The sequence below is a fragment of the Eleutherodactylus coqui genome, chromosome 2, assembly GCF_035609145.1.
Source record: "Eleutherodactylus coqui strain aEleCoq1 chromosome 2, aEleCoq1.hap1, whole genome shotgun sequence".
Classification (NCBI taxonomy): domain Eukaryota; kingdom Metazoa; phylum Chordata; class Amphibia; order Anura; family Eleutherodactylidae; genus Eleutherodactylus; species Eleutherodactylus coqui.
In genome coordinates this window covers 344570438-344594554 of record NC_089838.1, presented here as the reverse complement: position 1 = coordinate 344594554, position 24117 = coordinate 344570438, and the positions used below count along the sequence as shown (strand labels likewise).

The window sequence follows — 24117 nt, the reverse complement described above, 5'->3', positions numbered from 1 at the left end:
TGCTCTCTCCTGCTTCTCCTCCTACCTCTCTGACCGCTCTTTCAGTGTCTCCTTTGCTGGCTCTACCTCCCCTCCTCTTCCCCTTGCTGTTGGGGTTCCCCCTAAGGTTTGGTCCTCGAGCCCCTCCTCTGCGCTCCCCCTTGCTGTTAGGCTCCCCTAGGGCTCAGACCCCTCCTTTCTGCTCCCCCTTGCTGTTGGGGTCCCCCAGGGCTTGGTCCTCTCCGTTCCAACTTGCTATTGATGTCCCCAGGGCTTGTTCCTCGGGCCTTTCCTCTATGCTCCCCCCTCACGGTTGGGGTCCCCAGGCCTTGGTCCTCCAACCCCTCCTCTCCGATTCCCCCTCACTGTTAGGGTCCCCCAGGGCTTGGTCCTCGGCCCCTTCCACTCCGCTCCCCCTTGGTGTTGGGGTCCCCAGGCCTTGGACCTCAGATCCCTCCGCTCTCCCTTGCTGTTGGGGTCCCCAGGGCTTAGTCCTCGGACCCCCTCCTCTCCGCTCTCCCTTGCTGTTGGGATCCCCAGGGCTTAGTCCTCGGACGTCCTCCTCTCCGCTTCCCCTTGCTGTTGGGGTCCCCAGGGCTTAGTCCTCGGACCCCCTCCTCTCCGCTCTCCCTTGCTGTTGGGATCCCCAGGGCTTAGTCCTCGGACGTCCTCCTCTCCGCTTCCCCTTGCTGTTGGGGTCCCCAGGGCTTAGTCCTCGGACCCCCTCCTCTCCGCTCTCCCTTGCTGTGGGGGTCCCCAGGGCTTAGTCCTCGGACGTCCTCCTCTCCGCTTCCCCTTGCTGTTGGGGTCCCCAGGGCTTAGTCCTCGGACCCCCTCCTCTCCGCTCTCCCTTGCTGTTGGGGTCCCCAGGGCTTAGTCCTCAGACCCTCTCCTCTCCGCTTCTCCTTGCTGTTGGGGTCCCAAGGCCTCGGTCCCCTTTTCTTTTCAGATTTGGCCTCCATTACCCCCTCTACGCTGATGACACCCAGCTATACACCATTTCCGATGACCTCACAGCGCTCGGCCTCCAGAGCGCCACCGACTGTCCGCTGTCTCTAACAACATATCCTCTCTCTAGCCAAACCTGTCAGAAACTGACTTTCTCATTCCCTCCCCCCCCCCCCTCCATTAGTGTCCGGCACCATCATACCGCCCGCTGCCTTGGGGTCACCCGGACTCTGCCCTCTCCTTTACCCCCCACATCCAATCTCTGGCCCGAACACGTCAGCTGCCCCCCAGGAATATTGCTGAACTCTGTCTGTTCCTCACCCCGGACCCACTGAAGACACTCATCACCCTGCAGACTCGGCTACTGCAACTCGCTGCTCATCAGCTGCCCGCACCGGACGGGCTCCACGCCAACCCATACGGGATGCCCATCCACTGCAGAACTCAATTCACACTCCTCACCCACAGAGCTCTCTATGGCACCGCGCCACCGTACATCAGCCAGCCCGCACACTACCCACCACCGTACATCAGCCAGCCCGCACACTACCCACCACCGTACATCACCCAGCCCGCACACTACCCACCACCGTACATCACCCAGCCCGCACACTACCCACCACCGTACATCACCCAGCCCGCACACTACCCACCACCGTACATCACCCAGCCCGCACACTACCCACCACCGTACATCACCCAGCCCACACACTACACACCACCGTACATCACCTCCTCCTGTCTGTACATCACCCAGCCCGCACACTGCACACCACCGTACATCACCCAGCCCGCACACTGCACACCACCGTACATCACCCAGCCCGCACACTACACACCACCGTACATCACCCAGCCCGCACACTACCCACCACCGTACATCACCTCCTCCTGTCGCTACATCACCCAGCCCCCACACTACACACCACCGTACATCACCTCCTCATGTCCGTACATCACCCAGCCCGCACACTACACACCACCGTACATCACCCAGCCCGCACACTACACACCACCGTACATCACCCAGCCCGCACACTACACACCACCGTACATCACCCAGCCCCCACACTACACACCACCGTACATCACCTCCTCCTGTCCGTACATCACCCAGCCCGCGCACTACACACCACCGTACATCACCTCCTCCTGTCCGTACATCACCCAGCCCGCACACTACACACCACCGTACATCACCTCCTCCTGTCCGTACATCACCCAGCCCGCACACTACACACCACCGTACATCACCCAGCCCGCACACTACACACCACCGTACATCACCTCCTCCTGTCCGTACATCACCCAGCCCGCACACTGCACACCACCGTACATCACCTCCTCCTGTCCGTACATCACCCAGCCCGCACACTGCACACCACCGTACATCACCTCCTCCTGTCCGTACATCACCCAGCCCACACACTACACACCACCGTACATCACCCAGCCCGCACACTACACACCACCGTACATCACCTCCTCCTGTCCGTACATCACCCAGCCCGCACACTGCACACCACCGTACATCACCCAGCCCGCACACTACGCACCACCGTACATCACCCAGCCCGCACACTACGCACCACCGTACATCACCTCCTCCTGTCCGTACATCACCCAGCCCGCACACTGCACACCAGCGTACATCACCCAGCCCGCACACTGCACACCACCGTACATCACCTCCTCCTGTCCGTACATCACCCAGCCCGCACACTACACACCACCGTACATCACCCAGCCCGCACACTACACACCGCCGTACATCACCTCCTCCTGTCCGTACATCACCCAGCCCGCACACTGCACACCACCGTACATCACCCAGCCCGCACACTACGCACCACCGTACATCACCCAGCCCGCACACTACGCACCACCGTACATCACCTCCTCCTGTCCGTACATCACCCAGCCCGCACACTGCACACCAGCGTACATCACCCAGCCCGCACACTGCACACCACCGTACATCACCTCCTCCTGTCCGCACATCACCCAGCCCGCACACTACACACCACCGTACATCACCCAGCCCGCACACTACACACCGCCGTACATCACCTCCTCCTGTCCGTACATCACCCAGCCCGCACACTGCACACCACCGTACATCACCTCCTCCTGTCCGTACATCACCCAGCCCGCACACTACACACCACCGTACATCACCTCCTCCTGTCCGTACATCACCCAGCCCGCACACTACACACCACCGTACATCACCCAGCCCGCACACTACACACCACCGTACATCACCCAGCCTGCACACCACCGTACATCACCCAGCCCGCACACTCCAATCCGCTAACGGTGTTCCCCACCTCCAGTCCTCACGGCCCCCCAACAGGTCATGTGTTCAGGATCTCCTCAGTATTGCACAGGTGATGTAACTATTGTCGGCCCTCAGACATCACAGCTGTTCTTACTATAGGAGATCCTGAAAACATGGCCTGTTGGGGGTCCCTGAGGACTGGAGTTGGGGACCCCTGCGCTAACACCCTCAGACTAAACACCCCTGTAATCCGAACCTCTCATGCTCGCCTCCAGGACTTCCCCAGAGCAGCACCCATCCTCTGGAACGCTCTACCCCAAGGCATCCCGACAATCCCCAATGCATGGAATTTCAGACATTTCCTAAAGACCTACCTCGTCAAAGGAAGCCTACTAAACCTCCTGACCCAGCCCCCGCCGCAGGGATCTAGATTACCACCCCCACCCCCCCCCCCCCTCACACCATTAGCATATTGGTTGTTTGGATTTATTCATTCCCAGCGACTGGTTAGGGGGGTGTGGCTGGTTCCCGGTGCGTGGTTAGGTGGTGCCCGGCTGGTTCCCGGTGCGTGGTTAGGTGGTGCCCGGCTGGTTCCCGGCGCGTGGTTAGGTGGTGCCCGGCTGGTTCCCGGCGCGTGGTTAGGTGGTGCCCGGCTGGTTCCCGGCGCGTGGTTAGGTGGTGCCCGGCTGGTTCCCGGCGCGTGGTTAGGTGGTGCCCGGCTGGTTCCCGGCGCGTGGTTAGGTGGTGCCCGGCTGGTTCCCGGCGCGTGGTTAGGTGGTGCCCGGCTGGTTCCCGGCGCGTGGTTGTTTAGGTTAGCTTGTGTAGAAGTGGGGAGTAATAGGCTAATATGCCCACCAAGTAGACTCTCGGCACCCATACCTCCTGTACCACCCCTCTCTTCCCCCCCCCCCCCCCCCCCCCCCTCCGACGGAAACCTCCAGGTATCCGGAGCAGAGACTGACTGTAGCCCCCCTACACACCGAGCGAAACCACTATGATGGCGCAGGCAGTGAGCGGCACCCAGGAGGGCTCACCTTGGTGGCAGTGTGGTAGACTATGCCATCACAGGCATGGACTGTACAAAGGGCGCCTGACAACCCCATCAGCCAACTGTGCCATACAGAAACCCACTAGCAAACCATCCGGGGGGGGGGGGCGGGCGTCACCAAGGCAGAAGGGACCCCATAATGTCATACTATGGCAGAAATGGCCAACATCAAAACCACACAAGGGCAAAAGAAACTCCTGCCAGGGGTGGGAGATAAAGACTGGGTGAAGACCCCGAATACAGCCTCCAGCAAGAAGCACGGAGACCCCCACAGCGGCAGCACAAACCCCCCCTCAGAAAGCAAAGCTACTGCCAAACCCAACCACGGATGATCGCGGGGGGCGGCGGGCCTGAGCCCACCTGTAGGATGCCATTACAGGGGACCATGGGGGAGGGGATAAGGGACAGTCTCAGGTCCCATCCCCCAGCCTCAGCAATACAAAGCTGCCTGGCAGGGAGGGTCTCCGCATGTCTGCAGCAGAGGACCCCCGGGGTGAGCTGTATCTAAGCCTTTCATGTGTGATACTCTGTTTGCCCCGTGTGAGTTCTTCGTGTCCGGCGCGTCTCGTATCGCCCTTTTCCATGACTGTTGGGGTGCTGCTGATGGGAGGCGGCGCGGTACAATATGGCGGTGGTCGCTGCTCGGTCCGTAGAGGCCGTCCGCACAGGCCCGCTTCCTATGACAATACCTCTGCTTTCTGTCTGGTCCAGAATGAGGCTTCCGTAAGCTTCATCTCTATGGATTCCGGCTCGGCTGCAGCTGCCTTGGCGCTACGATGTGCGGTTCTAGGTGAAGTTGGCGGACCCCAACCCCACCGCCTGGGGCTGACACCCCGCCCGTACCGGACCCCAACCCCACCGCCTGGGGCTGACACCCCGCCCGTACCGGACCCCAACCCCACCGCCTGGGGCTGACACCCCGACCGTACCGGACCCCAACCCCACCGCCTGGGGCTGACACCCCGACCGTACCGGACCCCAACCCCACCGCCCGGGGCTGACACCCCAACCATACCGGACCCCAACCCCACCGCCCGGGGCTGACACCCCGACCGTACCGGACCCCAACCCCACCGCCCGGGGCTGACACCCCAACCATACCGGACCCCAACCCCACCGCCTGGGGCTGACACCCCGACCGTACCGGACCCCAACCCCACCGCCCGGGGCTGACACCCCGACCGTACCGGACCCCAACCCCACCGCCCGGGGCTGACACCCCGACCGTACCGGACTCCAACCCCACCGCCCGGGGCTGACACCCCGACCGTACCGGACCCCAACCCCACCGCCCGGGGCTGACACCCCGCCCGTACCGGACCCCAACCCCACCGCCCGGGGCTGACACCCCGCCCGTACCGGACCCCAACCCCACCGCCCGGGGCTGACACCCCGCCCGTACCGGACCCCAACCCCACCGCCCGGGGCTGACACCCCGCCCGTACCGGACCCCAACCCCACCGCCCGGGGCTGACACCCCGACCGTACCGGACCCCAACCTCACCGCCCGGGGCTGACACCCCAACCGGACCCCAACCCCACCGCCCGGGGCTGACACCCCAACCGTACCGGACCCCAACCCCACCGCCTGGGGCTGACACCCCCCGTACCAGACCCTAACCCCATTGCCAGGGCTGACACCCCGCCCGTACCGGACCCCAACCCCACCGCCCGGGGCTGACACCCCAACCGTACCGGACCCCAACCGCACCGCCTGGGGCTGACACCCTCCAGTCGCTGTCGCACTATGATGGCCATCATGGAGATGCTCGCAGCAGCCGTTGCCAATAGCAACCAACAGATGGCGTCGTGTAGCACGGGACCTGCTGCGCTGTGATTGGTTGCCAGGGGCAACGGGCCGGCGTTGTTGTGAATGGGCTGAGGGGGCAGGGAGCGTTGGGGGGAGGGCGGCCGCGGCACCTGCTCATCATGGCGGAGGCCCCGGTGAAGCGGCCGATGAACGCCTTCATGGTCTGGTCCAGCGAGGAGCGGAAACGGGTGTCCGCCCTGCACCCCAGCCTGCACAACTCGGAGATCAGCCGCCGCCTGGGCGCCGTGTGGCGGGCGCTGGACGAGGACGAGCGGCGGCCCTACCGGGAGCGGGCCAAGCGGCTGCGGGAGCTACACGCCCGGGACCACCCGGGCTACAAGTACGCCCCCCGCAAGAAGAGGAAGCCGCGGAGCAAGACCCCCCCGGCACCGCGACCCACCGGAGACCCCAGCCGGCCGGAGGAGAGCGGAGCAGGGAGCTGCCAGCCGCCACACCGGGAGCCGCACTGGTGAGCAACTGGGGGACCCCGGGGGACCCCGCCACCACCCCGTACTGCACTGCACAACTGGGGGACCCCCCACCACCCCGTACTGCACCCCGCAACTGGGGGACCCTCCCCCGTACCGCACCCTGCAACTAGGGGAACCCCCCATACTGCACCGCGCTGCACCGCACAACCGGGGGACCCCCCCCCCCCCCACCATACCGCACTGCACTGCGCAACCGGGGGACCCCCCACCCCATACTGCACTGCGCAACCGGGGGACCCCCCACCCCATACTGCACTGCGCAACCGGGGGACCCCGCCACCACCGCGCAACCGGGGGACCCCGCCACCACCGCGCAACCGGGGGACCCCGCCACCACCGCGCAACCGGGGGACCCCGCCACCACCGCGCACCGCCCAAACGGGGGACCCCGCCACCACCCCGCACCGCGCAACCGGGGGACCCCCCACCACCACCCCGCACCGCGCAACCGGGGGACCCCCCACCACCATACTGCATCGCACAACTGGGGGACCCCACACCACCCCCCCGTACCGCACCGCGCAACCGGGGGACCCCCCACCACCCCGTACCGCACCCTGCAACTAGGGGAACCCCCCTCATATTGCACCGCACAACTTGGGGACCCCCTCATACTGCCCCCCCCCCCCCCTCGCAACTGGGGGACCCTCCTCCCCGTACCGCACCATGCAACTGGGGGGCCCCCCCTGTACTGCACCCCAGAAATGGGGGATCCGTCCTTAGCGCACCCCGCACAGTGATCCTGGAGAGACAGGAACTGCGACATTTCGGGGGGTAACTGGGTGGCGTGGCGGCGCACATTGTGGGGGGTAGGCGGGTGGCGGCGCACATTGTGGGGGGTAGGCGGGCGGCGTGGCGGCGCACATTGTGGGGGGTAGGCGGGCGGCTGGCGGCGCCCATTGTGGGGGGTAGGCGGGTGGCGGCACTCTTGTAATTGTTTTCTGGTCTCTCCTCCCCAGTTACCTCTCGTACCCCGGAGCCCCCCGCGCGGACGCCGCGTTCTCTGCGGTCAGTGAGGTTTCGGCGCTGTACGGTTTTGGACTTTATGACTGCGGGGAGAGGCGTGGCATCCAGCCACAGGTCCATTACCAGACGGTGGAGGTGGACGGCGGGGGGTCTCTGATCAGCCTCTGAGGGGGCGTGGCCTGTACAGCCTGGATGCTGGAGGACCCTCCCTCTGTGACGGCGGGGGCGCGGCAGGTGGGAGGAGCCACAGTCGGATCACTGAAGCCTTTTCCATTGAGTTATTTTTATGGAGTTTTGTATTTTTTGTAGCGAATTAAAGATTTCTTAGTAATTGTTCTGTGCGGTGATTGGTTCATTCCTGTAGAGGCGGAGCCTGAGCACTGACCGCCCCCTTTATGGAAATGATCCCTGTGACCCCCAGCGTGCGCCAGTCATCGGTGCTAGACTAGCCGGGGGCTCACCGCCAACCGCGGAGGGGATACCGAGAATGGCGCGAGGGAGGGGATCCTGCGGACGGACACAAGTCATCCCTGAAAGGGGTCGGAGGAGGATGTCAGGAATCGCTCTGACCAACAGGCTGCACAGTCAGCTGAATACAACGCCGGAGCTCCAACTAACGCGTCCGAACGCACAACTCGCCGTTCATCCGCACGGACGGCAGCACGCCCCTTTTATGGGAAGCCTAAAGCCTGTCATGACCCGCAGACATGGAGGAGCTGAAAGGGAAAAAAGACTGAGCTGCTGGGTGGATTCGGTGGGCGACACGCGGGACCCCTGAACCATTAGGCGCCCACCCCAGCCTGGATCAACCCCGTGGCTAGAGCGCGATAGAAGGGGGGCGGGGCGCTGCGATTACACGGAACGAGCAGCAGCCACTGGCCTATTCCTCCGGCCGTCGTCTTCCCGCCTCTCCGGGCTCCTCTGCCGGGCTGCGCATGCGTGCTGTGTCGTGGCAATACTACATGAACACTGGCGGTGAGACACGGCGCATGCGCAGCCCGGCAGAGGAAGCGGCGCTCCCTGATTTAGAAAAAAATAAAACAAGTTCCCTAAAATTCTTCAGTCTCACACTAACGACTAAACCTAATGGTCACAGCTCACCTCCTCCCCTCCCTGTACAGACAGGATTACACTGAGAGAAGACACCTATACATAGATAACACAGGAGCCACCATTCACAATAGTCACAGCTCACCTCCTCCCCTCCCTGTACAGATAGGATTACACTGAGAGGAGACACCTATATATAGATAACACAGGACCGCCATTCACAATAGTCACAGCTCACCTCCTCCCCTCCCTGCACAGACAGGATTACACTGAGAGGTAACACCTGTATATAGATGACACAGGACCGCCATTCACAATAGTCACAGCTCACCTCCTCCCCTCCCTGTACAGACAGGATTACACTGAGAGGAGACACCTATATATAGATGACACAGAAGCCACCATTCACAATAGTCACAGCTCACCTCCTCCCCTCCCTGTACAGATAGGATTACACTGAGAGGAGACACCTATATATAGATAACACAGGAGCCACCATTTACAATAATCACAGCTCACCTCCTCCCCTCCCTGTACAGACAAGATTACAGGAAGAGCAGACACCTATATGTAGATAACACAGGGGCCACCATTCACAATAGTCACAGCTCACCTCCTCCCCTCCCTGTACAGACAAGATTACACTGAGAGGAGACACCTATATATAGATAACACAGGACCACCATTCACAATAGTCACAGCTCATCTCCTCCCCTCCCTGTACAGACAGGATTACACTGAGAGGAGACACATGTATATAGATAACACAGGATCCACCATTCACAATAGTCACAGCTCACCTCCTCCCCTCCCTGTGCAGACAGGATTACACTGAGAGGAGACACCTATATATAGATAACACAGGACCACCATTCACAATAGTCACAGCTCACCTCCTCCCCTCCCTGTGCAGACAGGATTACACTGAGAGGAGACACCTATATATAGATAACACAGGACCGCCATTCACAATAGTCACAGCTCACCTCCTCCCCTCCCTGCACAGACAGGATTACACTGAGAGGAGACACCTATATATAGATGACACAGAAGCCACCATTCACAATAGTCACAGCTCACCTCCTCCCCTCCCTGTACAGACAGGATTACACTGAGAGGAGACACCATTCACAATAGTCACAGCTCACCTCCTCCCCTCCCTGCACAGACAGGATTATACTGAGAGGAGACACCTATATATAGATAACAATGGACCACCATTCACAATAGTCACCGCTCACCTCCTCCCCTCCCTGCACAGACAGGATTACACTGAGAGGAGACACCTATACATAGATAACACAGGAGCCACCATTCACAATAGTCACAGCTCACCTCCTCCCCTCCCTGTACAAACAGGATTACACTGAGAGAAGACACCTATATATAGATAAAACAGGAGCCACCATTCACAATAATCACAGCTCACCTCCTCCCCTCCCAGCACAGACAGGATTACACTGAGAGGAGACACCATTCACAATAGTCACAGCTCACCTCCTCCCCTCCCTGCACAGACAGGATTACACTGAGAGGAGACACCTATTAATGGATAACACAGGAATCACCATTTACAATAGTGACAGCTCACCTCCTCCCCTCCCTGCACAGACAGGATTACACTGAGAGGTAACACCTGTATATAGATGACACAGGACCGCCATTCACAATAGTCACAGCTCACCTCCTCCCCTCCCTGCACAGACAGGATTACACTGAGAGGAGACACCTATATATGGATAACACATGAGCCAGCATTCACAATAGTCACAGCTCACCTCCTCCCCTCCCTGTACAGACAGGATTACACTGAGAGGAGACACCTGTATATAGATAACACAGGAGCCACCATTCACAATAGTCACAGCTCACCTCCTCCCCTCCCTACACAGGTAGTATTACACTGAGAGGAGACACCTATCTGTAGATAACACAGGACAATAGTCACAACTCACCTCCTCCCCTCCCTGTACAGACAGAATTACACTGAGAGGTGACACCTATATATAGATAACACAGGAGCCAGCATTCACAATAGTCACAGCTCACCTCTTCCCCTCCCTGTACAGACAGGATTACATTGAGAGGAGACATCTGTGTATAGATAACACAGGACCACCATTCACAATAGTCACAGCTCCCCTCCTCCCCTCCCTGCACAGACAGGATTACACTGAGAGGAGACACCTATATATAGATGACACAGGAGCCACCATTCACAATAGTCACAGCTCACCTCCTCCTCTCCCTGTACAGACAGGATTACACTTAGAGGTGACACCTATATATAGATAACACAGGAGCCACCATTCATAATAGCCACAGCTCACCTCCTCCCCTCCCTGTAGATACAGGATTACAGTGAGAGGAGACACCTATATATAGATAACACAGGAGCCAGCATTCACAATAATCACAGCTCCCCTCCTCCCCTCCCTGTACAGGCAGAATTACTCGGAGCGGAGACACCTATATATAGATGACACAGGAGCCACCATTCACAATAGTCACAGCTCACCTCCTCCCCTCCCTGTACAGACAGGATTACACTGAGAGGAGACACCTATATACAGATAACAGAGGAACCACCATTCACAATAGTCACAGCTCACCTCCTCCCCTCTCTGCACAGACAGGATTACACTGAGAGAAGACACCTATATATAGATAACACAGGAGCCACCATTCATAATAGTCACAGCTCCCCTCCTCCCCTCCCTGTACAGGAAGGATAACACTGAGAGGAGACACCTATATATAGATAACACAGGACCCACCATTCACAATAGGCACAGCTCACCTCCTCCCCTCCCTGTACAGGCAGAATTACTCGGAGCAGAGACACCTACATGTAGATAACACAGGACCACCATTCACAATAGTCACAGCTCACCTCCTCCCCTCCCTGTACAGGCAGGATAACACTAAGAGGAGACACCTAAATATAGATAACACAGGACCACCATTCACAATAGTCACAGCTCCCCTCCTCCCCTCCCTGCACACAGAAGATTACACTAAGAGCAGACACCTGTATATAGATAACACAGGGGCTATCATTCAGAATAGTCACAGCTCACCTCCTCCCCTCCCTGTACAGACAGGATTACACTTAGAGGTGACACCTATATATAGATAACACAGGAGCCACCATTCATAATAGTCACAGCTCACCTCCTCCCCTCCCTGCACACAGAAGATTACACTGAGAGGAGACCCCTATATATAGATAACACAGGAGCCACCATTCACAATAGTCACCGCTCACCTCCTCCCCTCCCTGCACAGACAGGATTACACTGAGAGGAGACACCTATACATAGATAACACAGGAGCCACCATTCACAATAGTCACAGCTCACCTCCTCCCCTCCCTGTACAGACAGGATTACACTAAGAAGAGACACCTAAACATAGATAACACAGAAGCCACCATTCACAATAGGCACAGCTCACCTCCTCCCCTCCCTGTACAGACAGGATTACACTGAGAGGAGACACCTATATATAGATAACACAGGACCACCATTCACAATAGTCACAACTCACCTCCGCCTCTCCCTGCACACAGAGGATTACACTAAGAGGGGACACCTATATACAGATAACAGAGGACCACCATTCACAATAGTCACCGCTCACCTCCTCCCCTCCCTGCACAGGCAGGATTACACTGAGAGGAGATACCTGTATGCAGATAACACAGGAGCCACCATTCACAATAGTCACAGCTCACCTCTTCCCCTCCCTGCACAGACAGGATTACACTGAGAGGAGACACCTATATATAGATAACACAGGACCACCATTCACAATAGTCACAGCTCCCCTCCTCCCCTCCCTGTACAGACAGGATTACACTGAGAGGAGATACCTATATATAGATAACACAGGACCACCATTCACAATAGTCACAGCTCACCTCCTCCCCTCCCTGCACAGGCAGGATTACACTGAGAGGAGATACCTGTATGCAGATAACACAGGAGCCACCATTCACAATAGTCACAGCTCACCTCCTCCCCTCCCTGCACAGACAGGATTACACTGAGAGGAGACACCTATATATAGATAACACAGGACCACCATTCACAATAGTCACAGCTCACCTCCTCCCCTCCCTGCACAGACAGGATTACACTGAGAGGAGACACCTATATATGGATAACACATGAGCCAGCATTCACAATAGTCACAGCTCACCTCCTCCCCTCCCTGTACAGACAGGATTACACTGAGAGGAGACACCTGTATATAGATAACACAGGACCCACCATTCACAATAGTCACAGCTCCCCTCTTCCTCTCCCTGTACAGACAGGATTACATTGAGAGGAGACACCTGTATATAGATAACACAGGAGCCACCATTCACAATAGTCACAGCTCACCTCCTCCCCTCCCTACACAGGTAGTATTACACTGAGAGGAGACACCTATCTGTAGATAACACAGGACAATAGTCACAACTCACCTCCTCCCCTCCCTGTACAGACAGAATTACACTGAGAGGTGACACCTATATATAGATAACACAGGAGCCAGCATTCACAATAGTCACAGCTCACCTCTTCCCCTCCCTGTACAGACAGGATTACATTGAGAGGAGACATCTGTGTATAGATAACACAGGACCACCATTCACAATAGTCACAGCTCCCCTCCTCCCCTCCCTGCACAGACAGGATTACACTGAGAGGAGACACCTATATATAGATGACACAGGAGCCACCATTCACAATAGTCACAGCTCACCTCCTCCTCTCCCTGTACAGACAGGATTACACTTAGAGGTGACACCTATATATAGATAACACAGGAGCCACCATTCATAATAGCCACAGCTCACCTCCTCCCCTCCCTGTAGATACAGGATTACAGTGAGAGGAGACACCTATATATAGATAACACAGGAGCCAGCATTCACAATAATCACAGCTCCCCTCCTCCCCTCCCTGTACAGGCAGAATTACTCGGAGCGGAGACACCTATATATAGATGACACAGGAGCCACCATTCACAATAGTCACAGCTCACCTCCTCCCCTCCCTGTACAGACAGGATTACACTGAGAGGAGACACCTATATACAGATAACAGAGGAACCACCATTCACAATAGTCACAGCTCACCTCCTCCCCTCTCTGCACAGACAGGATTACACTGAGAGAAGACACCTATATATAGATAACACAGGAGCCACCATTCATAATAGTCACAGCTCCCCTCCTCCCCTCCCTGTACAGGAAGGATAACACTGAGAGGAGACACCTATATATAGATAACACAGGACCCACCATTCACAATAGGCACAGCTCACCTCCTCCCCTCCCTGTACAGGCAGAATTACTCGGAGCAGAGACACCTACATGTAGATAACACAGGACCACCATTCACAATAGTCACAGCTCACCTCCTCCCCTCCCTGTACAGGCAGGATAACACTAAGAGGAGACACCTAAATATAGATAACACAGGACCACCATTCACAATAGTCACAGCTCCCCTCCTCCCCTCCCTGCACACAGAAGATTACACTAAGAGCAGACACCTGTATATAGATAACACAGGGGCTATCATTCAGAATAGTCACAGCTCACCTCCTCCCCTCCCTGTACAGACAGGATTACACTTAGAGGTGACACCTATATATAGATAACACAGGAGCCACCATTCATAATAGTCACAGCTCACCTCCTCCCCTCCCTGCACACAGAAGATTACACTGAGAGGAGACCCCTATATATAGATAACACAGGAGCCACCATTCACAATAGTCACCGCTCACCTCCTCCCCTCCCTGCACAGACAGGATTACACTGAGAGGAGACACCTATACATAGATAACACAGGAGCCACCATTCACAATAGTCACAGCTCACCTCCTCCCCTCCCTGTACAGACAGGATTACACTAAGAAGAGACACCTAAACATAGATAACACAGAAGCCACCATTCACAATAGGCACAGCTCACCTCCTCCCCTCCCTGTACAGACAGGATTACACTGAGAGGAGACACCTATATATAGATAACACAGGACCACCATTCACAATAGTCACAACTCACCTCCGCCTCTCCCTGCACACAGAGGATTACACTAAGAGGGGACACCTATATACAGATAACAGAGGACCACCATTCACAATAGTCACCGCTCACCTCCTCCCCTCCCTGCACAGGCAGGATTACACTGAGAGGAGATACCTGTATGCAGATAACACAGGAGCCACCATTCACAATAGTCACAGCTCACCTCTTCCCCTCCCTGCACAGACAGGATTACACTGAGAGGAGACACCTATATATAGATAACACAGGACCACCATTCACAATAGTCACAGCTCCCCTCCTCCCCTCCCTGTACAGACAGGATTACACTGAGAGGAGATACCTATATATAGATAACACAGGACCACCATTCACAATAGTCACAGCTCACCTCCTCCCCTCCCTGCACAGGCAGGATTACACTGAGAGGAGATACCTGTATGCAGATAACACAGGAGCCACCATTCACAATAGTCACAGCTCACCTCCTCCCCTCCCTGCACAGACAGGATTACACTGAGAGGAGACACCTATATATAGATAACACAGGACCACCATTCACAATAGTCACAGCTCACCTCCTCCCCTCCCTGTACAGACAGGATTACACTGAGAGGAGATACCTATACATAGATAACACAGGAGCCACCATTCACAATAGTCACAACTCACCTCCTCCCCTCCCTGCAGACAGGATTACACTGAGAGGAGACACCTATACATAGATAACACAGGACCCACCATTCACAATAGTCACAGCTCACCTCCTCCCCTCCCTGTACAGACAGGATTGCACTGAGAGGAGACTCCTATATATAGATAACACAGTCACTATTCACATAAGTCACAGCTCACCTCCTCCCCTCCCTGTACAGACAGGATTACACTGAGAGGAGACACCTATACATAGATAACACAGGACCCACCATTCACAATAGTCACAGCTCACCTCCTCCCCTCCCTGTACAGACAGGATTGCACTGAGAGGAGACTCCTATATATAGATAACACAGTCACTATTCACATAAGTCACAGCTCACCTCCTCCCCTCCCTGTACAGACAGGATTACACTGAGAGGAGACACCTATACATAGATAACACAGGACCCACCATTCGCAATAGTCACAGCTCACCTCCTCCCCTCCCTGCAGACAGGATTACACTGAGAGGAGACACCTATATACAGATAACACAGGGTCCACCATTCACAATAGTCACAGCTCACCTCCTCCCCTCCCTGCACAGACAGGATTACACTGAGAGGAGACACCTATATATAGATAACACAGGACCACCATTCACAATAGTCACAGCTCACCTCCTCCCCTCCCTGTACAGACAGGATTACACTGAGAGGAGATACCTATACATAGATAACACAGGAGCCACCATTCACAATAGTCACAGCTCACCTCCTCCCCTCCCTGCACAGGCAGGATTACACTGAGAGGAGATACCTGTATGCAGATAACACAGGAGCCACCATTCACAATAGTCACAACTCACCTCCTCCCCTCCCTGCAGACAGGATTACACTGAGAGGAGACACCAATATATAGATAACACAGGACCATCATTCACAATAGTCACAGCTCACCTCCTCCCCTCCCTGTACAGACAGGATTACACTGAGAGGAGACACCTATACATAGATAACACAGGGTCCACCATTCACAATAGTCACAGCTCCCCTCCTCCCCTCCCTGCATAGGCAGGATTACACTGAGAGGAGATACCTATACATAGATAACACAGGAGCCACCATTTACAATAATCACAGCTCACCTCCTCCCCTCCCTGCACAGGCAGGATTACACTGAGAGGAGACACCTATATACAGATAACACAGGGTCCACCATTCACAATAGTCACAGCTCCCCTCCTCCCCTCCCTGCATAGGCAGGATTACACTGATAGCGTTTACATTCTTCAGATCAGAGAAGGCAGATATGCTTGCTTCTTACTCTCATGCAGCTCTTCGTTCGCTTGTACTGTCTTTTGCACTGTTCTTGCAGTTATTCCCCCTCTGTGGATTTTAGGTCTTGCTGCTGGCACGGTCCTTCCGTCCTCTTCACACAGTCCTACATGTTATATACCATTATCCCCTTCACACCCCAGGGTGTACATTCCCGTCCCGGGTCTGTGGGGTTTCTATGCAGTATTACATGGTGGGGTTTTGACAGCTGACATTCATGGTGATTGCGCCTTTTAACCCTTTAAACGTCACCGTCAATTCTGACAGTGGTATATAAATGTCCCAATCAGCATTTGGGGGTCCTAAACAGACTCCCTGTTATAAAATCTCAAGGTATTGTTTGGTTGCCATGGCAGCCTAGGGTCTTGATAGACTGCCTGTTATAATGTGGTATAATGTAATACTATTATAGAATCCTAGACTGGTAGAGTTGAACGGAACCTCTGGGGTCATCAGGTCCTCCGGGGTCATCGGGTCCTGTGGGGTCATCAGGTCCTCCAGGGTCATCGGGTCCTCTGGGGTCTGCAGGTCCTCCGGGGTCATCGGGTCCGACCCCCTGCTCAGTGCAGGATCACTAAATCATCCCAGACAGATGTCTGTCCAACCTCTGAACACTTCCATTGAAGGAGAACTCCCCACCTCCTGTGGCAGCCTGTTCCACTCATTGATCCCCCTCACTGTCTAATATCTAATCTGTGTCTCCTCCCTCTCAGTTTCATCCCATTGCTTCTAGTCTTTCCTTGTGCAGATGAGAATAGGGCTGATCCCTCTGCACTGTGACAGCCCTTCAGATATTTGTAGATCGCTATTACGTCTCCTCTCAGCCTTCTCTTCTGCTAAACATTCCCAGATCCTTTACCGTTTCTCATAGGACATGATTTGCAGACCGCTCACCATCTTGGTAACTCTTCTCTGATCTTGCTCCAGTTTGTCTATGTCTTGTATAAAGTGGGGTGCCCAGAACTGGACCCAGTATTCCAGATGAGGTCTGACTAAGGAAGAGTAGAGGGGGATAATGAACTCACGTGATCTAGACTCTATGCTTCTCTTAATACATCCCAGAATTGTGTTTGCCTCTTTGGCTGCTGCATCACATTGTTGGCTCATGTTCAGTCTATGATCTATTAGTATACCCAAGTCTTTTTCACATGTGCTGCTGCTTAGCCCAATTCCTCCCATTCTGTATGTGCTTTCTTCATTTTTCCTGCCCAGATGTAGGACTTTGCATTTCTCCTTGTTAAATCCCATTCTGTTAGTCGCCGACCACTGTGCAAGCTTTTCTAGATCTTTTTGAATCCTCTCTCTCTTCCCTGGTGTTAGCTATCCCTCCTCGCTTTGTGTCGTCGGCACACTTGATCAGTTTCCCACAATTCCCTCCCCCAGATCATGTATAACAATGTTGGCCACCACTGGGCCCCGGACAGAGCCTTGTGGTCCCCACTTGATACATTCTTCCACTTGGTAACGCCATGGTGTTACATTATACTGCAGGAGTGATGCAATGCTCACAAGTTCAGGTCTCCTGCGGGGCGGAAAAACAAAATGCAAAAGTAAAGAAAGCCAAGTCTTATGATTATTCCAATATTTATATTTACCCCCCCCCCCCCACATTGGGTATCGCTGCGGGCATTAACGTTTGATCCATCAAAGTAAGGCGTTATTTACCGCGCCCGGTGAACATCGACAGAAGAAAAGAAACACACAGCGCCAGAATGGCGCCTTTCTGGTCACTCCAAAAGTTGTCCGTCCTCCACGCTGGTGGCAGTAGAGACTACCGGACGTCCACCAACGAGCCCTGTACTCCAGCCTGATACACTGTCACGGTCTCCCAGCTGTGTGACCCCGTCCTCCACGCTTGTAGCCTCTGAATGTAATGGAAATAGTTTCTTTTTACTGAGAGAAAGCAGAGGAACTGAAACTGAGATTAGTAGAGTTGGAGGGATATTGCTGCCCCCCCCCCCCCTCATATAGTATGTGACCCCCTTCTATTAGACATTTATGGCCTATCTTGTGGATGAAAAAAACAGCAGAGATAATGCAGGAGCGGCGGTGACCAGCAGGTGGCACTGTGGTCCTGTGTGACTGGCATCCAGCTCTGGGCCACTGTGTCATATACGCTGTGGACTGCAGATACACGTGTGTTATATCTACAGTCAGGGGACCTCTGCATCGTGCTGGAGGTTGTGGCTGCGCTTTACGGTAGAGTGGGGGCGCCATCCGCACTTTACACGGAAGGTTCTGTTAACACTGGGGTTGACCCTGTGGATAAAGGCAGTGCTTGCAGCTCTCGGGGCGAAAATGCTGCTTCAGTGATATAACTCTCCCCAGTCTATAACTGACCTTCAGCATGGACGTCCAGTAACCCCCCCAATGTAACGCCAAGAGATGTAACGTCTCTCCTGCGCCAAGAATGTCAACTACATCTTCACCGAACATAATGTAGCAGAGGCTCAGGCCTCATGTCCGCTAGCGAAATGGAATGGCGGATTCCGCTGCGGATTTTGCCCATAGGGAATCATTGCCATCCGCGGGTCCATTAAACTGATTTTTGCACCCGCGGATGGTATTTTAAAAGAATTGCGTTTTTCACGCGCGGGAGAAAAAACGCGGCATGCCCCATTCTGCCGCGGATTCCGTGCGGATCGGCCACATTGCTATCACATTGATCGCAATGTGTGCGGATATCTGCATGCAAAAAAAACACCATATAAAGCAAATCCGCAGCAGATTCTGCGCCGATTGTATTTTCCCCGTGGACATGAGGCCTTAATGTATTGGCGCCCCACAAAAACCACAGCGCCACCAGGTGGAGATTACACACTGCAAAGGTAGAGGATAACCAGGAATTGGAGAATCTTTACATTATACACCAGCAGAGCCCACAAAGAAAGTTGTCAGGTTGCACCACGTCGGGGTTTTCACAAACGTTCTGGACATGTGACTGCTGCAGCCAATCACTGATCACAACAGTGACCCTACGACATTGGCTGCAGCAGTCATGTATCCGGAGCGGTTGGGGAGCGATTATTAGTCACGGGAAAACCAGTCAGTAAATCTAAGCATGGCGGGCTGCAGCTGCGTGTCTGGGGGGGACAATTACGAGTCCCTCTGATCCCAATGAAGACTGCAGACGGGGATAGAGAACTTCTAATGATGAGGCTCCTTGAAGAAGTGGGGTGAAGCTCTGGGAAGGAGATGGACAGATGAACTTTCTGGATATGATCCCTCCTAGAGGAACTTCCACTCTCTATGTTGTATCACAGCGGACATTTTTACAGTCCCAGCCAGAGGAAGATCAGGAGGTTGTGTTTAAGGGGTCCAAAAGATCTTCAGGACACTTCCATCTTCCCATCAGAACAGTTGACATGCTCACCGGATCATAACCAGTTCTTCCTCTTCACTCCAAGCCTCCCCCGTTGTGTCTTCGGCTCCAAGGATCTGCACCAAATGATATCTGACCCTGAAGCATTCCTCTGGACATCACCATGACTGGGGATAAAAACGAAAACCGTCAGACACTGATTTAGACTTGTAGGGTTTCTAGATCATTCATACTCTCAGGTCCAAATGACCCAGAAAGAAGCTACTAGACTACCAGTTCAGAAAAGCCACAACACAAAAAAAAGGCCTCTCAAAACAGTTCTAAACTTCCATGAGAAGAGAACCCCGACACAAGGAGAAGCCTCTCTGTACCATTCAGGGCTGCCAGGAGAGGAGAGCCCCGAAACCAGAAGAAGCCTCTGCGGCCCATCCAGAACTGCCATGAGAGGAGAGCCTCCACACAAGGAGAAACCTCTCCCGCACATCCAGGAGTGCCATGAGAGGAGAGCCTCCACACGAGGAGAAGCCTCTCTGTACCATTCAGGACTGCCAGGAGAGGAGAGCCCCAAAACCAGGAGAAGCCTATCCGGACCATTCAGGACTGCCATGAGAGGAGAGCCCGAAACCAGGAGAAGCCTCTGCGGCCCATCCAGAACTGCCATGAGAGGAGAGCCTCCACACAAGGAGAAGCCTCTCCGTACCATTCAGGACTGCCAGGAGAGGAAAGCCTCCATACAAGGAGAAGCCTCTCTGTACCATTCAGGACTGCCAGGAGAGGAAAGCCTCCATACAAGGAGAAGCGTCTCTGTACCATTCAGGACTGCCAGGAGAGGAAAGCCTCCATACAAGGAGAAGCCTCTCTGTACCATTCAGGACTGCCAGGAGAGGAGAGCCCCGAAACCAGAAGAAGCTTCTGCGGCCCATCCAGAACTGCCATAAGAGGAGAGCCTCCACACAAGGAGAAACCTCTCCCGCACATCCAGGACTGCCATAAGGGTAGAGCCCCCAAACAAGGAGAAGTCTTTCTGAGCAGTCCTAGACTATCAGGGGTGAAAAGCCTCCACACAAGGAGAAGACTCTCTGTACCATTCAAGACTGCCAGGAGAGGAGAGCCCCAAAACCAGGAGAAGCCTATCCGGACCATTCAGGACTGCCATGAGAGGAGAACCCGAAACCAGGAGAAGCCTCTGCGGCCCATCCAGAACTGCCATGAGAGGAGAGCCTCCACACAAGGAGAAGCCTCTCTGTACCATTCAGGACTGCCAGGATAGGAAAGCCTCCATACAAGGAGAAGCCTCTCTGTACCATTCAGGACTGCCAGGAGAGGAAAGCCTCCATACAAGGAGAAGCCTCTCTGTACCATTCAGGACTGCCAGGAGAGGAAAGCCTCCATACAAGGAGAAGCCTCTCTGTACCATTCAGGACTGCCATGAGAGGAGAGCCCGAAATCAGGAGAAGCCTCTGCGGCCCATCCAGAACTGCCATGAGAGGAGAGCCTCCACACAAGGAGAAGCCTCTATGTACCATTCAGGACTGCCATGAGAGGAAAGCCTCCATACAAGGAGAAGCCTCTCTGTACCATTCAGGACTGCCAGGAGAGGAAAGCCTCCATACAAGGAGAAGCCTCTCTGTACCATTCAGAACTGCCAGGAGAGGAAAGCCTCCATACAAGGAGAAGCCTCTCTGTACCATTCAGGACTGCCAGGAGAGGAGAGCCCCGAAACCAGGAGAAGCCCCTGCGGTCTATCCAGAACTGCCATGAGAGGAGAGCCTCCACACAAGGAGAAACCTCTCCCGCACATCCAGGACTGCCATAAGGGTAGAGCCCCCAAACAAGGAGAAGTCTCTCTGAGCAGTCCTAGACTATCAGGGGTGAAAAGCCTCCACACAAGGAGAAGCCTCTCTGTACCATTCAGGACTGCCAGGAGAGGAGAGCCCCAAAACCAGGAGAAGCCTATCCGGACCATTCAGGACTGCCATGAGAGGAGAGCCCGAAACCAGGAGAAGCCTCTGCGGTCCATCCAGAACTGCCATGAGAGGAGAGCCTTCACACAAGGAGAAACCTCTCCCGAACATCCAGGACTGCCATGAGAGGAGAGCCCCCACACGAGGAGAAGCCTCTCTGTACCATTCAGGACTGCCAGGAGAGGAGAGCCCCAAAACCAGGAGAAGCCTATCCGGACCATTGAGGACTGCCATGAGAGGAGAGCCCGAAACCAGGAGAAGCCTCTGCGGTCCATCCAGAACTGCCATGAGAGGAGAGCCTCCACACAAGTAGAAACCTCTCCCGCACATCCAGGATTACCATGAGAGGAGAGCCCCCACACAAGGAGAAGCCTCTCCTGCACTTCCAGGACTGCCAGGAGAGGAGAGCCCTCACACAAGGAGAAGCCTCTCTTACCATTCAGGACTTCCAGGAGAGGAGAGCCCTAAAACCAGGAGAAGCTTCTGTAGCCCATCCAGAACTGCCATGAGTGGAGAGCCTCCACACAAGGAGAAGGCTTTCCTGCACATCCAGGACTGCCAGGAGAGGAGAGCCCCGAAACCAGGAGAAGCCTATCCGGATGATTCAGGACTTCCATGAGAGGAAAGCCCTGAAACGAGGCGAAGCCTCTGTGAACAGTCCTAGACCCTGAAAGGGAGGCCTCTCCAGCCCAACCAGAACTGCCATGATAGGAAAGCCCCCACACAAGGAGAAGCCTCTCCGGCCCATCCAGGACTGCTATGAAAGGATAGCCCTGACTCAAGGAGAAGCCTCTCCGAACAGTCCTAGACTACCAGGAGTGAAGAGCCCCCACATCCAGGACTGCTATGAGAGGAGAGCTTTGAAACCAGGAGAAGCCTCTCTGACCCATCCAGAACTGCTATAAGAGGAGTGTTTTGAAACAAGAAGCATCTCCAAACAGTTGTAGACTACTACTAGAAAAAGAGAGCTCCCTCACAAGGAGAAGCCTCTCTGAACAGTCCAAGACAACCAGGAAAGGAGAACCCCCAACAGAAGGAGTAACCTCTCCAGCCCATCCAAAACTGCCATGAAAGGAGAGCCCTAGATACAAAAATAGCCTCTCTGTCCCATCCAGGACTGCCATAGGGAGTAGAGCCCGCACACAAAGGGAAGCCTCTCTGAACAGTCGTAGACAACCAGGAGAGGAAAGCCCCCAACAGAAGGAGTAGCCTCTCCAGCCCATCCAGGAATGCCATGGGGTGGAGAGCCCCAACACAAGGAAAAGCCTCTCCAGACTATCTAGGACTGCCATGAGAGGAGTGCCCCAAAGAAAGGAAAAGCCTCTCCGAACAGCCCTAGAAAACCAGAAGAGGACAGCCCCCGACAGAAGCAGAAGCCTCTCCAAACCATCCAGGACTGCCATGAGAGGAGAGCCCCCAAACAAGGAGAAGCCTCTTCGGCCCATCCAGGACTGCCATGAGAGGAAAGCCCCCACACAAGGAGAAGCCTCTACAGACCATCCAGGACTGCCATGAGAGGAGAGCCAACACACAAGGAGAAGCCTCTCTGGCCCATCCAGGACTGCCATGAGAGGAGAGCCCCCACACAAGAAGAAGCCTCTCCAGCCCATCCAGGACTGCCATGAGAGGAGAGCCCCCACGCAAAGAGAAGCCTCTCCAGACCATCCAGGACTGCAATGAGAGGAGAGCCGCCACACAAGGAGAAGCCTCTCCGGCCCATCCAGGACTGCCATCAGAGGAAAGCCCCCACACAAGGAGAAGCCTCTCCAGACCATCCAGGACTGCATGAGAGGAGAGCCAACACACAAGGAGAAGCCTCTCCAGACCATCCAGGACTGCCATGAGAGGAAAGCCGCCACACAAGGAGAAGCCTCTACAGACCATCCAGGACTGCCATGAGAGGAGAGCCAACACACAAGGAGAAGCCTCTCCAGCCCATCCAGGATTGCCATGAGAGAAGAGCCCTGACAGAAGGAGAAGCCTCTCCAGCCCATCCAGGACTGCCATGAGAGGAGAGGCCCCACACAAGAAGAAGCCTCTCCGGCCCATCCAGGACTGTCATTACAGGAGGGCCCCCACACAAGGAGAAGCCTCTCCAAGCGATCCAGCACTGCCATGAGAGGAGAGCCCCCACGCAAAGAGAAGCATCTCCAGACCATCCAGGACTGCAATGAGAGGAGAGCCCCCACACAAGGAGAAGCCTCTCCGGCCCATCCAGGACTGCCATGAGAG

General features: G+C 55.2%; 1 protein-coding gene across 1 annotated transcript; it reads left to right on the top strand.

Moving 5' to 3' along the window:
- The first annotated feature begins 6147 nt into the window (after positions 1–6147).
- On the top strand, positions 6148–7854 carry LOC136610927 (transcription factor SOX-15-like). The gene is made up of 2 exons (XM_066590119.1): positions 6148–6535; positions 7517–7854. Exons 1-2 carry the CDS (start codon positions 6186–6188, stop codon positions 7689–7691), a joined length of 525 nt encoding a protein of 174 aa, XP_066446216.1. The 5' UTR covers positions 6148–6185; the 3' UTR covers positions 7692–7854.
- Positions 7855–24117: the final 16263 nt, after the last annotated feature.